At 35.2% G+C, this 17,983-nt stretch overlaps 1 protein-coding gene across 4 annotated transcripts in view; it reads right to left on the reverse strand.

Moving 5' to 3' along the window:
• The window catches only part of LOC134750021 (homeobox protein cut), a 209,142-nt gene that overhangs the window by 140,117 nt on the left and 51,042 nt on the right, over window positions 1-17,983 (reverse strand). Inside the window, exon 2 of one of the 4 annotated variants that reach the window (XM_063685092.1) lies at window positions 7,094-7,132. The exons of the other annotated variants lie outside the window; for them this stretch is intronic. Coding sequence (XP_063541162.1) covers window positions 7,094-7,111 — 18 coding nt within the window. The 5' untranslated portion in view covers window positions 7,112-7,132. The remainder of the gene's footprint in view (window positions 1-7,093; window positions 7,133-17,983) is intronic. 4 annotated transcript variants of the gene reach the window in all.

Below are 17,983 nucleotides of genomic sequence, written 5' to 3' on the forward strand. Positions count from 1 at the left end.
ATCCACATTCAAATTGCGAACGAAACCTCATTACTACGAAATATAACCTCTATACAGCTTCTATATAACCTCTATGGAGCCCATAAATAAGCTAAAGGCGCACATATTTCAAAACAAGAAAAAAATAACACATAAAATTTCTTGCGCGGGGTCTCTAATATTAGTGCGCGTTTCCGTTAACGGTTAAATGTGGAACGTCTTGGTTCGATGATGACGGATACGATAATTCTTGACGGATGAATTTGTATAGAATTCAGAAATGCTTTCAATGCCGTGTTTTTATGCGTAAAATATAAATACTGAAGTATTTCACCTAGCTTCTAATTTTTTCGTTGTAATTATAATCTTATCCCTTGTTTGCATTAATATAATGTGACGTTTTCAATCAAAGGGTACCACCAGGGTACCACATTGTCGCTTACCATAAGGACGAAAATTGCTTGTATCTTTAACGAAAAACCTGACAGAGCGTCCTTATGGCAAGCGACAATGAGGTACCTTTTGCTTGAAAACGACACCTCGTTCCTCGATCGATTACCTCGTTCAAAAAATGCGATCAGTAACGTTTATTTGAAAGTTTAAAAAAAAACTAGCAAGATATTTAAAGATTTTTAACGGGCATCTTACGATACGTTTTATAGCCAATTTTAAAATAATTTACATACTTTTAATCTTCATAAGCAACTCAACAACAATACTGTAAGCGCCAGTCTTTTTCCATATTTTTTTTTAATCAACTTTTTCACCCTCCGTTTCCGTACCGGACTACAACGCGAACGCGCTAAATTGCGTCGCATAGATTTTCGCATTACTTTACTATGCAAATGCCGGTATCGTAAGAGCGATTTGAATTATTTTTTACGACGCCTCCGAGTATTGAGACCCCGGAATAACCCCCCGGATATATTGACTTCGTAAATTTTGAATGAAGTTCCAAATTTGAAAATTTGAAATTGGAATGTCTTGCGGGTTGATGGATTTTACTTTTTTTTATGGTCTGTCGACGAAGGGGTTTAACTTAAGACTTGCAATTTTGAAAAGTAACCTTAATTTCAGTTGTTTTTGGTGTAAGACAAATAATACTAGGTAACAGAAATGATAATTCTTATAAGTAGTTTGTCATTTTATTTAATTTTGTTTTATTAAGTGTATATTGTGCTTTTAAGTTGTTAAGTAAAATTTAAACGCAACACAATTTTAATATAACTTGTTACAACATTTTTATTAATCTAGAGACAAAATAATGTTCTGTCAGACTAGGTATTATAAAATAAATAAAAAACACTAATTTGCAATACAATCGAATTGCAAAAAATTGGCCCTTAAGTGCTTGTTATTAAATATAAAAAAAAGATAGCAATATCCACTAAATTATCCCCCCTAACGTATTTAATCGCCAAAAACATTTAGGAAATGTACGCAAAAATCTGATTAGCCCAGATGATATATCGCTACGAATTCCGCCTTAATTTGAATATCAGACGCGTTATTGAAAAGGAAACTTTCTGAACGCGCCTTAATGGTTATTGCCTCCCTGTCTTTAAAAAAATAGCTCAGGTGTCTGTGGAACAATATTTTGAAATTAGATTCTAATTTTGAATTTCCATTCATGGTTTCGTTACGTGTACTAGAACAATAATTAGTTTGGAACTGTTCAAGTTTTAAAATTAGTACTCGGTTCAAATAATACGTCAAATAATCGTAAGAATACCTATGTTAAAAAGTATACTCGAATAGTGATAGTGTTGTGACTGTGGTAACATAAAATTCGAAATCGGCTTAAAATATATATTATTTAAATTTAAAAATCTATTACTCATTTGTTTGCAACGTTCTTAATTCAAACATCGAATATCGGAACGGAAGCGGAAACGTCGCTGATTCTAATTTCAAACGAAATATCGCAACGTTTCTATTGATAAAATTCGTGCCGACATTGTATTGACAGGAAATTAGCGATAGTGTATAATAGGACACTGTAATCATACAGAAAGCGTATAACAGGAGATAATGACATGTTTAGGTTAAACTGACGGTTACTGGCCTAGTGAACTAAGTAGTATTTTGGTCATAGTTGGACAATGAAGATTTATTCCCGGTGGTTCTAGTATCTAATTAGAATTTCCATTCGCAGTTTCATTTAGCATAACAGTAGTACATAATTGTAACTAAAAAGTTAATTTATAAGAGGAAAAAAAACTAAAAATGGCTAACTATGGGATACCTTAGTTACCAATTAGTTTTACCAGTGGATAGTTCTACTAATAGACGTTTATTAGTAATATACACTCAGTGGGGATGGAATTTATACGATTTAAATTGAGTGCCTATAACTCATGCATAATATTAACATAGGCAATATTATAAATGAAACACGAGAAACTTAGTCTCACAGCAAATAAATAGCTACAAAAGTCCTTTTTGTAAATCATAGGAAGTCGAATGATTCAATGTCCTTTACGACTGACTCCAAAATGAAAATGCTTTTCCCTCCACCCACATACGTTCAAAAACTCTCTCATTTTCTAATATCGCCGCGATCGCAAAAAAACCGACAAACACGAAAGCAATCGCAATTTGATCTTCTTTTATTAGCGCCCCAATACGAGCGACATTATATAATCATGCTTTATGAGTTCCAGAATACGCCCCCATCGGCGACACGTTAAAAAGTTAAATTGTGCGTACTTATTGGCGTGTTACTGGTTTTTTATTATTATTAGCTTATTATAGGTTTTTTCATGAGAGGTTTGTATTTGTATTTATTTATTTGCATAATCATGTACATTACGTAGACCTATTTACATAAGTACGTTCAGTCAAATTAGTTCTTATCCACGACATTACCTTTTTAATTAAAACTGCACGATAAAACCACAATTCTACACAGCAGCTGATAAAATATCACAAACGATCAGAATAGACCCCAAGACGCATTCAAATTAAGAACGCATAAAAAGTACAACTAGTGCTGCGACATCGTTCGAACGCATTCATAATCGATCGATTATACGAAGACACAGGGAGGTCCGACGGAAGGATTACACGACATATTAACATACGTAATTTGTGAGCACATCTGCCGTGGGCGAGTATTGTTCAAATATTTATTGTGAGTTTATGAGAATTATGAGTAATACGGAAGTTGGAGATCGTGTTTATAGATATTATTGTCGTTCAGATGAAGGGGGACCTCCATTCTTGTTGATAAAGATGCTCATTTCGAATTCGACTTGGTATTTTGTTGGAACGCCTCGAAGTAATTTGAACTTTCTTGATGCTCACTTGTTTTACAGCTTATTTTTTATTGAGATCGGGTCTATGGAAGTTGTGTGCCAGCTACAAATCAATATGTTCGATTCGAAAATCAAAAATTCAAATCGTCCTGAGACAAAGCGTTGGCTAATGAGCCAATAACTCGTGACACAATGGAGCGTGGGCGTTCCGAATTCAAAATTATCTCGAAAGAATATTAATGCAACACTTATTCAAATACGGACCATATTCGTGTCGGTTAATTTGAATGGTGACAGTTCGAAAATCGAATGCGTTGATTTTTAACGCACTTGAGTGGGGTGTAGATTTCTTCTAGGTATAGGTAATAGAGATGCACTGAGAAATACATAATTCTGATATTAGGTAGAGTCAGATCAACCTAACTGTAGTCTCTGTACAGACCTTGCAGTCACACAGTGGCGTAACTAGGGGGGGGGGAGGGGTAGGGGGGGCAAGTGCCCCGGACGCCGTCCAAGGGGGGGCGCCTAAATGGGCAAAAGGCAGCAGCAGGAAAACTTTTGTCAGTCGTCAGGGGGCGCAAATTTGGTGACTGCCCCGGGCGGCATATCCTCTAGCTACGCCCCTGCAGTCACATGCAGTGTGGAATAAGTAATACCATAAATGTCAAATTTCTATAACAGTATGTTACAATAATACCTACTTCGAAAGCTCGTGCAGAATTAGCTTAGACGGACCCTACATATAGCTTGCTCCAACTAAATCTTCTGGTCTGCTTTGAACGTACAAATCATTGTTATTGTTGTGTATCGTAAACTGCCAATATTATTAAAAACACCAAACGGACATCAAGAGATGTAAACCAATCTGTTCACAAAATTATTAGTTAGTACAGTTGCCATCAGATATATCGGAGCGGCCAGGGTGCTCAAAAATATCTGAACACGCCTCTATTCCCAGGTAGCAAAGTGACGTCAGCGACGTCATAATGACGTATAAATGTTACCTGGGTTGTCAAGGCGCTAGAGCGTGTGTTCAGATATTTTGAGCACCACAGCAGCGCCCGATATATCTGATGTCTGTACAACAACGTATTCAAATGAACTTTTTTAACGAATCGTATTAATTCAATATTGTCCTTACTTCCTGCTGTCAGCGCTAATGAATGACATGTGTTTGAATTATTGTGTTATTATTATCCGTATGTATGTATGTATGAGGGGTTCAGGTAAGACTATTTGAAGGAAAGATTTTTAATTAAAAGTGTACTGATTAAGCATAGACGGTTAATACCTTTTAGGGTTTCGTACCCAAAGGGTAAAAACGGGACCTTAAAGCGAGGTTTAGACTAGCAACAACTTGCATGCAATTTTCATTACATTGCATCTGATAAACATTTTGAATGCAGTTTACCTTAGTAGTCGGCAATGTAACGTAAATTGCATGCAAGTTCTTGCTAGTCTAAACCTCGCTTATTACTAAGACTCCACTGTCTGTCTGTATGTTCATCAGTCACCAGGCTGTATCCCATTAAACTGTGAAAGCTAAACAGTTGAAATTTTCACAGATGATGTATTTCTGTTGCCGCTATAACAACAAATACTAAAAACAGAATAAAATAAATATCTAAGTGGGACTCCCAAACAACAAACGTGATTTTTTTGCCGATTTTGCGTAATGGCATGGAACCCCTCGTGCGCGCGCAAAATGGAGTGGTGCACTCTATGTGCTGAAAAGTGCCATTTTCAACCAAAAGGGTACTTATTGTCGCTTGTCAGTAAGGCGCTATTTCCATATAGCTTCAATTAGAAATCAACCTTATCGACAAGCGACAATGTGGTACCTTTTGATTGAAAACGTCACAAATCTGCGTGTTTTCAAGCCATTATAGGTCATACAATATCCATTACAAAATAAATGAACGCGTCTCTATTCTAAAGTAGATAATATTAAATCTAAGATTTCCCTAAATTCACAAACTTGTAATAAGTTAAAACATTTGCGAAAATTTATCTTTTGGAAGAATGGTTAATATATTCAAAGGTTTAGTTTTTACTAAATAGTTGCCGCATTTGTGTAATAGCCCCCTTATTCATAATTTAGTTAAATTATGCTTTATCCCTTTCTTATAAATACATAAGTCAAAATGACAGATAAAGACAAACGATTAATAGATAATCCAAGCCAGTAACGCGTTTATAAATAACATCATAATAAGTGTTTTTGAAACTTTATATTACATAAAAACTGTAATAGATGTCATATATTAAAGAAAAAGTGACGAAGCCCTCCAGTGGTGAAGGCCGGATCCGGCCTTCACCACTGGAGGGCTTCGTCACTTTTTCTTTAATATATGACATCTATTACAGTTTTTAATTTATATATAGTAGTGTGACTACTTAAAAAACACAAATCAAAATATTTAATAAAATAATTTGATTTGTTCTCAAAACTTGTTCAAATGTTTATATTACATAGTTAATGTAATATAAGATTTTTTTCAATAAAAAAAAAGTAAATCAACGTTTCATTTAGCCCACGACTTCCGCTGACTAATAACATTCGAATCTCAAATTCGAGATTCGAGTTTCGAAGATCGAAACGTCCGCCATGATTGATCCGAGCGATACATCACTTAACGCGGTTTTCTATGAAAAATGGTAATCGACTTAAAAACTCATTAGGTGAGACAAAGGAACCGGCTTCGGTCACGGTTTTTGTCGATTTGGACCCGATATTTGGAGTAATTTGGAAAAAAGTCGAATTTGTTATGATTTGCTTTGGATAGGTAATTTGATCATTAGGGTATGTGTATAATTAGGACAGTTGCTTATGTCGATTCTCATCTAGATAGAATATAGGGACTTGTATACTTTTAACTTAGTTGAAGATATTGAAGTAAAAATTCTTTAGTCGCGACTAGGGTCTCAGATTTTTTTTCTGACGGAAGTAACGCTCAGTAGTGACACGCACAAGTCACACGTCAAAGTGCCAACATAGCGATAAACGTCAAAGAAGTTTTACTTCAATCGCATGTAAAGATTAAACGCACACACTTTTTTTTAATTTACTGATTTTAAACAATATTCGCACGAATTTGGGGAGGCTTAGCATATACCTACGTGATTGTTTTTTTTATGATAGGTATAATAGTTAAACTAGCAGACGAATAGTCTGATGGTAAGCAATGACCATTGCCCATGGATAACTGCAATGCCAGTTACAAGTGCGTTGCCGGCATTTAGGATGTTTGAAGGTCGTATCGGGTCGGAAATACCGCTGGCGGCAGTTCATTACAGTCAGTTTAGCTGTGCGGTAGGAATATTTATAATAAATATAAAAAATAAATAAATCAAGTGGGATGGATGTATCCCAGCATCAAATATGCCAGATGTCAGATACCTGGGCGTAGGTAACAGTTCCCTCGCAACTGTCAAACGTGACACTTGTTCCAATTCCCCTTCGAAAAGGTCTAAAACCAAAATAAACTGTTAAAAGCCGCCCGTCACTCCATATTCAAACGAGTGAATGAAGTATTGTTTTAACGTATAATGAACGTTCCTTTTTCAAAAATCGTTAATCGCTCTTTCACTTCATTCGTTTCGCTTTTTTTTAATTCGATTGTAGTTCCAACTGGAATTGAATGCAATTCGATTTTTGAATCCTATATTGTTTATTCTGACGGTAATTCAATACGAATTAACGGATTTCGTAAACGTGTCGGACGTCAAGTCTTTGTGCATATTTTAAAATTAGAACGCTTTGTTTTTTTCGCATTGTTGGTGGTTATGCAATAGTGATGTGACATGATGACGAATGAGTCGAATTATTTTAATAAATAAAATAAAATAGGAATTACCTCGAAAAGACACAGCATCTTCAATTCTCGTTAACGTACCTGAAAGAAAACGGCAGAATTAAAGCGAGATGAAAAATCATACGTCGCAAATATTCTATCGAATCTTTTCTAGAGTCTCGAAGAAAATGGCAGTGAAAACTGAAAAGCTTATTTTTCCACATAAGACGGGGCGTGTCCCGCCCGGGCACGCCTCGCTACGAGCAGCCTTCACTCTAAAGAATAGAGACCTTTTTCCAATAACATTTATCGGTTTTCGATCGGTTCCAAACGCCTCACTATCTTGCAAGTCGCCGAACGCCTTCTTAATACACGATCGATCACCAAAAACAGCCTTAAAATGAGTATCTAAAGTCTACATTTGCTTGCGATACCACGTCGTAAAACGTATTGATGTGGTATCGGTTTTCCATTAGGGCGCTCGAGCGAGTTTCAACTGTATTTCCAATAGCTAAGGTTCAGTTTCACATGTGTGCGCCGTAAGGAATGTATTGACGTGTTATCGGAGATGGTTTCGTCCTGTTCTTTCCCAGGTTTTTCCTGTATGCGCGTCCCGCTCACCGGCGCAGCCCGCGCTGAGATGTACAAGGCGATTCTTTGTTCGAAATGTCTGCGCATTTCTTATCAAGTTGATGATATCTTATAAAATGTCGTTCGTGTCGTGTAACATGTGTAATAAATTTCAGATTTTCTTTGTTTTGCAAGTTTTATTGCATTGCTACGGCGAGCATGCAAAATTGCAATCTAAAGAGAAAGAAGTAAGTCTATTTCAATTGTAGAAATATTTCTTGTGCTTAGGAAAGGTCAAAGACCGAATCGAATGTTCCAATTTTGAAATCCGAACGCCAAATATCAATGTAATATTTTTAATTTTCGAATTTCAAAACCGATTCCTAAACAGGTGCGTAGATAGAGCGACGTAAGTCTAAAAATACGTTGTTCGATGTCTGTAAGTTATGATTTTTATTATGTTTTCTTATTCACTGGAATAGCGTTAGCGTGTTATTCCTGTGCAGTTAGAAATAACTTCTCAAAACATAAATATGATACATGTGGCGTCTCAATCGTGAGTTTTGTTTGATTTTTGTATGGAGATTTATTTATGTTATGATTATGTGGATATATCTCGACGGTAATTAGTTATTCGGTATTAACAGTTTGTTTGTGAATAAAATCTGGTGCTGTATTATATTTATGTTAGAACACGTTGACTGTAACTCCAAAAAGGGTCAGAGATCTACTGAGTTTTAACTTTTGTGAGTCGTATAATAGTCGTATAATGAAGAAAGAAAACATTTTATGTTGCTTTATAACGACCTATTGCTAGATATCATTTCTTTTGGTACACACAGTTAAACATTTTGTCTTTTGGTGTATTCTTTGAGACATCTCGTATCCAGCCAATCATAAAAAGATCGAGAGCAGCAATGTTTGAAATAATATGAATGTTTTTATATCGTTTCTTTCATCTGTAGACATTTTCTTGATCAATCTCAGCTAATTTTAAACTAGTTACCTACATTATTGCAGAACAATTCACAGCGATTCTCTCAGCCCACCGCTGGGCAAAGGCCAACCCGATTATATCACGCAGCACAGCTTCAATCATCTTTATTGCCAATAGTCTGTTCAGCCATAACATTAATAAGCCATATCCGTTAACCTTTCATACAGTCCACACGTGTTAACTAAAGCACAAACGAATATCAACCTTATTGTGAATAGAGTAAGGGTTATGTGATACGGTGTTTATGATATTTTGGTACTTCATTTCTAGTTGGATCGATGAATGAAATCAATAGCTGCTTTTGAATTCATCTGAAGGATTATTAGGATTTTGTATTGGCGTTAGAATTAGGTTAATGATGTAGAGCTATTTCGGTAAGGTACGGTTTTCTTTTTGTATGTTCTTCTCGTTTTTTCATCAAACAAAAAAATGTCCTTTGATAAAATATGTGCACCTATGAAGTTATATTAACAATGTGTATAAAAAACACTGTAATCGACTTTAAACTATGTAATTATCAAATTAAGATAATTCTCCAAGCTACTTTTTTGGAAGTTGATGAAAATAGATGAAAATGATCATAGTTTATCTTCCATCCATCGACAATTATGCCTCACCCTCCTGTAACCCTTCAAAGACAAAAAGGCCAAACCATAGCCCAAGTGGTCAAACTAACCAACAGTTAACATAAACTGGGAACTATTGACCCTCGTTAGCGATAGAGCGTGCAGTAATCCGGGATTATCCCGATAAAACACCTCTTGACCGGCACTTGTGGATTAAGGAGTTTGAGACAAGCTTAAACAGGCGATTTTGACACAAACAGTTAATGAAAATTTGAACAATAGCAACTTTTGTGTAAAATATTACATTTAAGTTCCTGTTCCGGGATACCGCCGTTTAGCCAAAATATTTTTCGCCAAATTTCACTTCCCAACAAACTTATGGCATCAGTTTCATTTCCCAAATGAAATTTTAGCAAGTTTTTTTACTTCGCAACCTTTCATTTCCCAACCCATATTGCGAAATGAAAATGACGTACTAGGTTGGGTTAGGTTAGGTTGGATTATGAAAATTTGCGAAATGAAATTTTGCCAAATGATAATTTGCGTAAAATAGTTTGGGAAGTAATACTTTGGGAAACGATTTTTGGCAATACATTAGTAAACCTCCTGTTCCCTCTTTAACTAAGTAAAAATACCGATATTATAAAAACCTGCACGTCTTTCTATAAAAGTGACAAGATGCAAAGTAGCTGAGAAACCAATTTCGTTGACGGAAAAAAAGATGCATTGATGTGTCAAAGCAGAGCAATGGCTGACCTTGTTCAATGACGTTTGATGCTAAACTTATTTCTTGTGTAGGTAGGTAGATCTTTAAAAGCTTTTTAACGTAATTATGTTCAAATCACAACAAATAACATCGAATAACACAGCGGCCTAACCAGTCCGAACCGCTTTCAACCAGTGATCCCTTGTCTATCAGTCTATTAGACAAGATTTAATAAAGTATTTCACAACTTAGCTTTGTTTATTTACCGTTGTGTTGCCTGTCTGTGAAGTTTCTTCCTTGTCTTTACTTGAGTTGTTTAAAAAGTTCGTGTCCAGACGCAAAAATAACAATCGGGAAGTAAAAACTTTCTGTATTGGGTGTTTTTATTGTTGAAAACTTGAAAGTTTATTATAACGTGTTTTGTTCTTTAAAATCTTTTGCGTGCATTTAAATTACGTCAACTTTTTTTACTTCGGTTTTATAATATAATCCATTTAATTTTTGCTTTTCTACATAAACAAAACTTTTTTATAAATTCAAATGTCACAATTCGATAAAAACTTACATCAAAATACGAACATATATAAGGACATGTGGGGTAAGAGAAACCAGTATGAGGATTCCCTACAAGTGCTTCTCTTGCCCAATTTTTCTCTTCTAAGCTTCAGTCTATTAAAAAAAAAAACAGGAAACATTTTGTTAAAAAAAAAATTGTAGATAATTAAATTGCACAAAATTCGTCTAACGTTATCCAAATAGGAACACAAATGGGGTAAAATATATTCAAACCCTCGAGGGTCAGGCCGGTCAGCCCCCGATACTATGAAGTATTTATTGAGCTGCGGTCAACCCAAAGTATTTTATTGTTTAGTTACACCCTTTTGATATGCGCCCTTTGTTTCTTGGGTTGTTTTATTGGTGTCTGACTTATATTGGTCTGTTTGTATTAATAGTTAATCAGGAATTTTGGAGTTGTTTGATTATTGGTTGTAAAGTGGTTAGGTAAAAGTTGGAATATCAATTGCCATATAAAAACTACGCGTTTCTAATACGTCTTCTCCTTTAGTGAAAAAAAAATTGATTAATTAATAGTCTTTTGTCGGCAAGGACTCAAGCGTAAAATGACACATTTAGCCTATTGTCAATAGAATTGAAACAAAACACAATATTTTTACAATTGCTAGAACTGTTATTTTCCGATTACCAATAAAGTTGATTAATACAGATTAACGGTTTAATCTAAATTAACCAATGGACGACCAGGCATCTAATTGATAGAGTTCGATTCCCAATTAAGTCAATTATAAAAGTTCACTGTCTTTCTCTGCTTTGTTAAATCTTGTTTAAATTTTTTCTGTTTTAATGGCATATTAGACACGTAAACTACATATATTTATATTAGGTAAGTAAGTACAAATTAAAAACATAACAAATACCACTTTTGTATTTTGCCCCTGATCTATTTTAATGGAAAAACAACTTCTTGGCACACTTCACTGTATATTGAAGGATTTTCTCCATTATCCAAAAAGTCGTAACCGCCGTCAATTTTGAGCTGAAACCCGCCATTTTGTTTCAGCAATTTTAGTATTTTCATAATACTTCGATATCGAATAACCCACTAATGGGCCGAACGGCAGGTGCCGGGAATCAAACCCACGACAGTTACGAATCGCATCTGCTGCTATTTCTGTTATAAGACTGTAAAATCATACTAGTCCCATAGACTTACTACTTTTTTCATCTAAATAACGGTATTTCTGGGATTACCAGTAATTGATTTCAAATTAATCTGTTTCTTTCGTATAGATTATATCTAAACGTATTTATTTGTGAAATAACACGTTTTAAAAACTAATAAAACTTATGAAGTCTTAATATTGTCTTCGGTTACCGCGATAGTTACTCATGAAATAAAACTATGAAAACGGATTATATCGCGTATATTGAATTTATAATACATCCCGACGTTTCGAACTCTTTACAGCGTTCGTGGTCAACGGGTGACTGAGGAAAAATTACAAAATGCAAAAATACCCACATACTAAAATAATGAACAATCATAGACTACAAACTTTAAGGCTGGTTGTACATGCAAAATCGGTTCATAAGGCTAGTTATACACTATAATTATTTTTCAAGTAAAGATATATATTATATACGCGATAAAAAACTAAATAATAAATTAAATAATAATAGTAAACTAAATTGGTGGATAATAAATAAACTTTTTTTATCGCGTATATAATATATATCTTTACTTGAAAAATAATTATAGTGTATAACTAGCCTTATGAACCGATTTTGCATGTACAACCAGCCTTAAAGTTTGTAGTCTATGATTGTTCATTATTTTAGTATGTGGGTATTTTTGCATTTTGTAATTTTTCCTCAGTCACCCGTTGACCACGAACGCTGTTAAGAGTTCGAAACGTCGGGATGAATTATAAATTCAATATACGCGATATAATCCGTTTTCATAGTTTTATTTTATGAAGTCTTGTCAAGTGTTTTTTTTATTATCCACCAACCATATTAACAATTGCGTGTCGAGTTCCTAAGCAAGAATTAACATACGATTTTTTTGTTTACAAAAGAAGCTTAACACTTACTAATCTTCCCCCTATAGCTAATAGAAGATGAAACGATTTAAATACAGATAAAGCAAACTTGTAGCTCGATAAATTTTTGTGCGCAAAAACAAGCAAAACACACTTACGCAACTTTACCATATAGCGATAACCGTAAACCGATTAGTCGTTTAACCATAGATTAAGCTAACGCCCATCGATTGCATCTGACAATAGGCCTGCGGTTTCGGCCGTCGTTGCGGGTTCGAAATTCGAATGCTGGTGCGGTTTCGGTAACGGTTTGATCGTTTGCTTTGATGTGTTTGCTGTTACTGTTAAGATACAGTTTGGGTTTGAGATGTGTCTTAACTTGCATTTAAACCAAGTGTTTTAGGCTATTGTGAGTTAGTGTTAGGTATGTTTATTCTTTATAAATTGATTGATTGATTGATTGATTTATTTATTGGTAAAATCATTGTTTTACAGGTCAAGATTACAATTACAGACATATTTATGTACATAATGATAATAGTGATTATATTTACATATTCTAACATTTGCTTATACATTTACAACGAAATCTTAAACTACGCATAATTAACTAAACACAATAAATAATAGGTACCTAATATTACACGTTCGGAAAACGTTATAATTAATGAGCTCCACGAAGAAACTCGTCTACGCTGTAGCATGCCTGCGTGATTAGTGATTAGATTAGTGATAATTATCTAATAATAGATATACTCTGGCACACTTTGTCAGTAGAAAAAGGAGGCATAGAAAATTTGGATTTCGCGCCTTTTTCTACTGACAAGGTGACGTCTGAGTTCCTATAAAATAAGTAAATTTTGCAAGTCCTGAAGATAAAATAAAAAAAAAATTAGTTCATTGTTTAAATAAAAATCTGATGAAAATTTTAAATTTTTTGAATAAGACTTTAAAATAGAACTACATATTTTGGTCGAACATGCACGTTAATTTGCTCTAAAAATTTGACACAAACCGCAAAAAATCAGAAACAAAACACATTCGCCAACAATACCGCAATAAAATAACAAACGAAATAAAATTCGAATTTCGAACCAACGGCGCGAGGGTTCGAAATAGACGTATCGCCGGCATCCGTTTTCCGAACGCATCCAATTGAGTTCTAATAACCAACTTAAATTGAGCTCTATACACGTTAGAAGTAGATGTAATGTGAAAGTACGCTTATACTGGTTTTGTAAATGTTTTCTTCGACTATGTAAGTGTTTGGAATGAAAACGGAAGCGCTGATCGGGAAAATAGGCGGAAGTCTCACTCCGGGAAAAAAGAAATTCGAAATTCGAACACCATAGACAAATTTTCATTGTACTGCATCGGTTTTGTTATGGTAATGAATGTTTAAGAAAACGCTATGGTTATCCGATTTGGAAGATTGGCTATTGTCGATACTTTGACATTCTGAAGAGGGTCGCTTTTTTTGGTTTTTTATTGTGAAATATTATTAGCATAAATACTCTTACTGTTGCCTCCTAATCTGCTATATGTTATTCATTATTCTGTAACTCTTTAAGAAAAAATATGAGGAAAGACAAATGTTTTGGATGTCTATCTTATTATATAATTAAGCAATAGAATCGATTTAAAATTATTTCTTTTCTTATTTTATTTATACACAAAACCAAGAAATAAGTATGTTTGTGTGTGACCTAATTGTTAACAGATAAACATTCCAAATTATATTTAAAACTTTCGCAATTTTTTTAAATAAACATGTCTATATAAAACTCAAATGCATTCGAATCGCGAATCGGATTCCGAATTCGAAAAATCGCAACCATTAATTAGACAGGTGATTCGCTAATTCCGTCTCGGAATCCGGCCAGTGTGGGAACGTCACGTACGATTATCGGTATTCGGGCAAAAACCGAATGCCTTGTGAAGCACAGATTATAAAACGACTACTAAGTGTAACTAGGGTTGGCCCAAGGGTGGTTGAGATATGGTTTCTAGTTAGTAGTTTTGTTTTATGGTTTTGGTAAAAACAAATGAATTCACAAGGTAGAACCTCGATTATCACAAGTATCAGAACTAATTGGGACCGAAACTAGTTCGGAGAATCAGATGTTCAGAAAATCGAAATGTGGGATTTATGAGACGAGATCAAACAAAGGCAATACCTTTTTGTGCTTTTGTTTTATCTTATACTTACGTGTTTTTAGGGTTCCGTACCCAAAGGGTACGAGTAAAACGGGACCCTATTGGTAAGACGTTACTCCGCTGTCTCTGTCTGTCCGTCTGTCACCAGGCTGTATCTCATGAACCGTGATAGTTAGACAGTTGAAATGTTCACAGATGATGTATTTCTGTTGCCGCTATAACAACAAATACTAAAAAACAGAATAAAATAAAAATTTAAGGGGGCTCCCATACAACAAACGTGATTTTTTTGCCGTTTTTATAGATAGTACGGAACCCCTGGTGCGCGAGTCCGACTCGCACTTGGCCGGTTTTTTGTAATACATTCAATAATACTGCGATTCATTTAGCTGTTATCATCAGCTATTATAATTGCGGTTAGGTAAAGTGTGACAAGATAAGATATAAATAGCGCAAATGCAAATGCGCATAATCAGCATAACCCTAATTAATTATCGATTGAAGGCAAAAGGAAGAAGTCGATGGTAAAAGGAATATTGTTACGTGTAACAACCCTGTGTTCAATTGACCGCGTCTGATGTGATTGACAGTTGATTTTAAGCCTTCGGAGCGCCATTTCTAGTGAACCAACAAGGTCCTATCAATGTTAGCTGATACAATGCGTATACGTCTTTCTGGATCTGATGAAGTCGGCGAGTTGCTCCCGCGCAAGGTTATCTGTTTAATAGCGGAGGTTTTGCGCTAAAAGAAAAAGGTCGTAAGTGGTAAGAGTGTTGTATGCACCTACGGAGCTACGTAGTGTTTTTTTAATAACTGACTTTTGGATAGGCTGAATTAGCCCTTAAGTGATTAACTTAAGGTAAATTGATATATTTAGGATAAAATTGTAAGTAGGTTTTATAAACAAGGTAAAAATGCGGATGCACTGGCGATTCGTATGGAATGTTTACTTTAGTAATTTAATGTAGTAATTTAAAATAATTTCATGTCGTAATTTTTTAATTACATAGCTGAGTATATATTTAATTAGTAAACAGTGTCGGTATTATTATTTTTGGATTAAAAGATTTTGTACAAGATACTATCTTAAACTGTATGAATTCCTACATAGAAAATTCAGAAAAAGATGCATCTAAAGAGCATGCCGCTTCACCTCAACTCGTTTCCCTCAGTGTTTACGTACTTTTTTGCACATTTATCCCGCAATGTGACGTAGGTACTTTCACTAAAAATACCTCTACACTACACACACAATCTTATAATATAATGATTCCTTTATTTATTCCTCGTAAAGCCAAGGTCCCGAAACCAGTTTCAACGCCCTTAAGTTTTTGCCGCTGCCGTAGTACGCGTAGTACCATCGTTAACTGATATTTCTTAGACCTTATAGTAAGGGTATAAGGTCCACAATGAATTAGTTAAGAGCGTTGATGGTAGTACAATTTTATTTAGTACATTGTCGACAACTGGTTTCGGTATAGTTTTTGCACATCACTAATTGTCTTATTTAGTTAAGGGCAAGCGATTAAATGTATTAATAAGTTGTGGTTATGTTTAATAGGGTAATGGAAAAAAGTCGATATAGCCACATGTTGATTATTGTTTTTTTTTTGCAAGTTTATGTGCAGATGGTATATTTAACTTTTCATTTTATAGACCTTTAACAAATTTAACTAAATCGGAAAATTTATCTCGATTTTATACCAACACCTAACCCATCTTAAATTAATGATAAATCGCGATGCGACCCCAACCGACTTCAAAATCGAACATATAAGCTTCTATAGTTTGTCAAAGGACTGTCTCATTTTAAACATAAAAATCAGAATTTCTAGTGTTTTCTGTTATAATATCGTAAAAAATTAGTGATTCCAGTGATGAAGATGATCTAACGCCTGTGGATGTTGCATTTTCCTCGCTATAGTGAGGGGAAAAGTTTTGTGTTACACACGGGTGCAAATGTATTTTACTTCTCGTGTGTTGAAACACTCGCTACGCTCAGGATTCTATTTTAGAACCACTCGCTTCGCTCGTGGTTCAACTATAGAATCCTCTCGCTTACTCATGTTTCAATTCCACACTCGCGGGTAAAATACAACTTTGCACCCTTGTATAACAAATAACTATTTCCTGTTTTCATTTTTGTACAATAAAGTGTTTTACTACTACTACAAAACCCAACGTACGTTTGAATTAGGATCCAATTATCTACCTATGTATTAGGATCCAATTATCAGTAAACAAAAATAGCAAATCGATTCAACTCGGTTCAAAACAAATCGGGTCGAAAATCGGTTGTGATTGGACTCGTTTAGTCCACGTTCGATCCCCGCTTCCGCGCGGCGGGTCAGGGCCGCGCGCGCGGCAATTGCAACGCTCAAGCACTTATTGATGCAAATATACAGAGATATGGGTTACTCTGTTTCAAATATTTTATATCAAGGTATGATGATAGCTTTGTATACCATAATTTTAGTAAACAACTTCAAATCGTGCTTGCCAAATGCAGCAGCTGCATTGGCTATGCGTGATGGTATTTCAGACGCCAAGGTATAGGGAACGTGCATAAACTGTAGGGGGCAGCACAGGAGACGTCAGATTTTTGGCGCGAGGCGTAAATGTGTAGTTTATGCTTCCAAAGTAGCCCACAAGATGGCAGCACTTGCTTTGGCGTGAAGTGTCAATGTACATGTGATGTACATGTTTATGGTTCCGATTCAGGCCACAAGATGGCAGACCCTCCAACGCGCACGGTCCCTATTGTCATTGCGGAGTTGACTTACTAAGTACCTGAAGCGCGGCACTTCTTCCAGAGCTTTCACAATCCGGACAAGAGGGGCAACCGCGAAAACCGAAATTCACAAATTGCGGGGATCTTTCTCTTTTACTCCAACGAAGGCGTAATTAGAGTGACAGAGAAAAATGCCCGCAATTTGCGAACTTCGATTTTCGCGGTTATAGCCAAGAATTGTTAATGGATTGCCGGATGCGGCATGGAAGACATCATATATCAAGTTTAATACGGGTAAGTGCGGCTGGCCTTCACAATCGGGCTTGTTTACACATTGTATAATAATTCTTTATAGCAAGTATAAACATTTGCTACAGGCTACTTGAGTTTAGTGGCAGATGCATGAACTCGCATAAACACTATAGATGCTCCGAATATTTTGGCCGAATACCGAATATCGAATATTCGGCCTCTCCCTCGGCCGAAGCGCCGAATATTCTCCGACCGAATTCGGTATGACATACGAACATTTTGATTCACAATTATCATAAAAAACTGTTCGCCAACAAAGCACAACGTTTCCTAAGACATATATTTTGTTGAACAGAATTAATGTAAGTAGTTCAGTCAATAAAATCAGACCCATGATAAAAAAAACTGTTGTA

The sequence above is a fragment of the Cydia strobilella genome, chromosome 19 (genome assembly GCF_947568885.1).
Source record: "Cydia strobilella chromosome 19, ilCydStro3.1, whole genome shotgun sequence".
Lineage (NCBI taxonomy): Eukaryota > Metazoa > Arthropoda > Insecta > Lepidoptera > Tortricidae > Cydia > Cydia strobilella.